This window comes from Rhea americana, unplaced genomic scaffold (genome assembly GCF_003343005.1).
Source record: "Rhea americana isolate MKP2758 unplaced genomic scaffold, rheAme1 scaffold_12, whole genome shotgun sequence".
NCBI lineage: Eukaryota > Metazoa > Chordata > Aves > Rheiformes > Rheidae > Rhea > Rhea americana.
The window spans coordinates 5,810,775-5,813,683 of NW_028185261.1; the positions used below are offsets into that span (position 1 = coordinate 5,810,775).

Below are 2,909 nucleotides of genomic sequence, written 5' to 3' on the forward strand. Positions count from 1 at the left end.
AAAAAAAAAAAAAAAAAAAAAAAAAAAAAAAACTTGATTTACATTGATTTCCATGAACGTGACCATATTTTACTCCGTTTTGCTTTAAATAACTTCTTCTCAAAAGCAGGAGGCATAAATATTATTTCCAATTTTCTAAAGAATGATCAGCCCTCAGTATAAAAGCTCATTTTCAGAGTCATTAATAAAGAGCTGCAAACCATTTATTTTGGTTGCAACTGGTTTCGTATCAGTAGTTCAATTACCGGCATTTTTCCCTGATAACCTGTGAAGTGAATCCGCTCTTTGGAAGTGAACTACAACATTAGATGCAGAAGAAAAAGTCCCTGTGTGCATGCACAACTGGAAGCCTCTGGCTTTGTTGTATTTTCYGATACAACTTGTAAACTCCTCCCTGATGCCCTAGCTGCTCCGGCACCCGTTTCCTGCCTCCTGCCCCGCTCAGCCCTGTGCCCGCAGCCCCAGTGCCCAGCCTGGGGCAGCAGCCGTCGCCTGGGGAGGACTCTCTTCCCATCAGCTCCCATCAGATCGCGAGCCGTCAGTGCCTGGGGCTGTCTTCCGGACTGGGACCCTCGCGAGATCCATCCCCCGGTACTGGGATCGTTCTTCACCCCCAAATCCCACACCCTGGTGAAATGTAGAGCAAAGAGACATTTGTCCAAATTTGCTTTATCTCTGAGATAAATAAAATCACCTTGCTCTTAATTCTGATGTCAACGCTCTCTGCATTACGGTTCCCCAGTCACAGGTCAGATGCAGAAAAAGTCTAAATTTGGCTCTTTTGTCCACTTGGATACTGTTATTTTTACTTTTGAGGGAGACGAAATCAGGACAAGTGAGAAACACTGGATTTTTGTGTTACTATGGAGTAACCATTGGTTGTCACTCTTTCTCAGACAGAACCCAAGTAAAAGACCCAAAAATCCCCTTGGTGTTTTTCTGGCAGAGATGTCTGTGGTCAAACCAAAGCATCTTCCTGAGCTTTAAGAGTTCCTGGGGTTTCACATGCAGCACAACCTATTGTAAATTGGTTTAATATGAGGCTTCTTTGTATCCATAAGACATAATTGGGCTGGGAGAACTAGGTGATCTGCAAGACGACACAGTCTGGCCCTAAATGCTGCAGGAGGTTTGGTCCTTGCCCAGCCACATGTGGGAGGTGTTGGAAGGCAGCGGAGTGGGAGCTGCCCTGTCCTGGACAGCATGGAGCCCTGCAAATCTGTGCCACCCGGAAAACCACAGCACTTCCGCAGCTTGAGCAGAATTGGTCCTTTCTTCTAATACTTTAATTCTTTTAAAATCTAGCTTCACTAAATGGATTCTGGACTAAATAAACTACCTCAGGAAAACACATGTGAATTAATGAGGAAAGCTATGGCCATAAACAACCCCTTTTCTTGCAGAAGTTTTGCAAAGAATAGAGAAGGCAACTGGAGAAACTTCTCTTAAATGGGGATCTTTGATGCCTATGCGTAACGGGGACCATTCCCCTCCCCATCTGCAAGAGGAATTTTTTCCTGCTCTTCCTCTTCAGGGTTTCTTCCCCTCCTTTGCCCAACCCAGCCCCCTCCAACGGCTTTGGGTGCACAGCAGCCCTTGTCTTGCCCTGGAGATCTCTGCAGCCCTTCTTTGGTGCAAAGAAGTTGCCCCTAGCCCCCGCCCCCTGGGCCCCTTCGCCTGCGTTGGGGCTGCTGCTACGCATCGCCCAGTCCAGGTTTGCACTGCTGGCAGCTTCAGGTGTATCACACAGCCAAGAGGAAAATTCACGCGGGCGGCAGCAATTCAGCTCAGCCCTAGGCAATACAGCAAACCGAGGCAAGGCCGTGGCAATCCACCTTTCGGAGTGGTGGCACAGCCGCGCTCGTCGCCACGCTCCCGGGCCGCTGGCCGAGCTGGGCTCCGGCCCGCCAGCTGCCTGCGAGCGCGAGTGCCGGGGCTGGCTGTCACGGCAGGGGCTGCGGTGAGCCGCAGCTGCCTCCTCCTTGGCTCCCCGGGACGAGCACTAACCCCGCTGGCTCACAGCTTTGCACAGACGAGTTCAGCCTGAGGTCTGCGGGCTCGCCTGACCCGAGCTGCGGCGTGCAGCGTGCCAGCTAGCTACTTCGGCCTTACAAGGCGGGCCGTTCTCTGTTTTTCTCTTGCCCAAAGACGAAATTTAGCAGCACTTCTTCGGACTGGCAAGTCTCCCTGATATCTTCACAAATGAAATTGTAAACGAGTTGCCGTAACAAGCGGAGTCGCACCGCCGCGGTACGGCAAAGGGAAGCAAACCGCTGCGAGAGGCGGCTCCTTCCGTCGGCGCAGCCAAAACGTCGCCGGGGGGGCGATGCGGCGGTGGCCGGGGGTCCCGCCGGCGCGGAGCGGTGCGCTGCGGAGTGGAGCGGCGAGCCCGGCCGCCGGCGGTGCCGTCAGGAGGAGCCCGGCGCGGCGGGGGGGAGCCGGCCCGGCGCGGCGGGGATGGGCGCGGCGGCGGGGGGCGCCGCCAGGCGCTGCCGCTCCCGCTGCTTCTGCTTCATGCGGCGGTTCTGGAACCAGACCTTGACCTGGGCGTCGCGGAGCTGCAGCGAGCGGGCCACCTCGAGGCGGCGGGCCCGCGACAGGTACCGGCTGAAGTGAAACTCCTTCTCCAGCTCCGTGAGCTGCTTCGTGCTGAAGCTGGTGCGCACGGGGCAGCAGGGGGGCTGCGCCCCGCACGGCGCCGCGCCGCCTGCAACGCCGAAAAACACCTTGCTTCAGCGGGGGAGAGGCAGGGAGCGGGGAGGGGGCGGCGGCCGGGGGGCAGGAGAGGGGCAGAGAGGAGCCGGGATGGGAGCAGCCCCCGCCCGCGCCCCGCGGCCCCACTCACTTCTGCCGGGCGCGCTCCGCTTCACTCGCATCCACTCGAAGGTGCGCGGCGCCGCCGGGGCCGC

The 2,909-nt window shown here is 56.4% G+C and overlaps 1 protein-coding gene across 1 annotated transcript; it reads right to left on the reverse strand.

Moving 5' to 3' along the window:
- Window positions 1-653: 653 nt before the first annotated feature.
- LOC146600562 (homeobox protein Hox-D1-like) lies at window positions 654-2,903 on the reverse strand. The gene is made up of 2 exons (XM_085322515.1): window positions 2,846-2,903; window positions 654-2,707 (listed from the first exon to the last, which is right to left on the reverse strand). Exons 1-2 carry the CDS (start codon window positions 2,874-2,876, stop codon window positions 2,409-2,411), a joined length of 330 nt encoding a protein of 109 aa, XP_085178641.1. The 5' UTR covers window positions 2,877-2,903; the 3' UTR covers window positions 654-2,408.
- Between the last annotated feature and the right edge of the window lie 6 nt (window positions 2,904-2,909).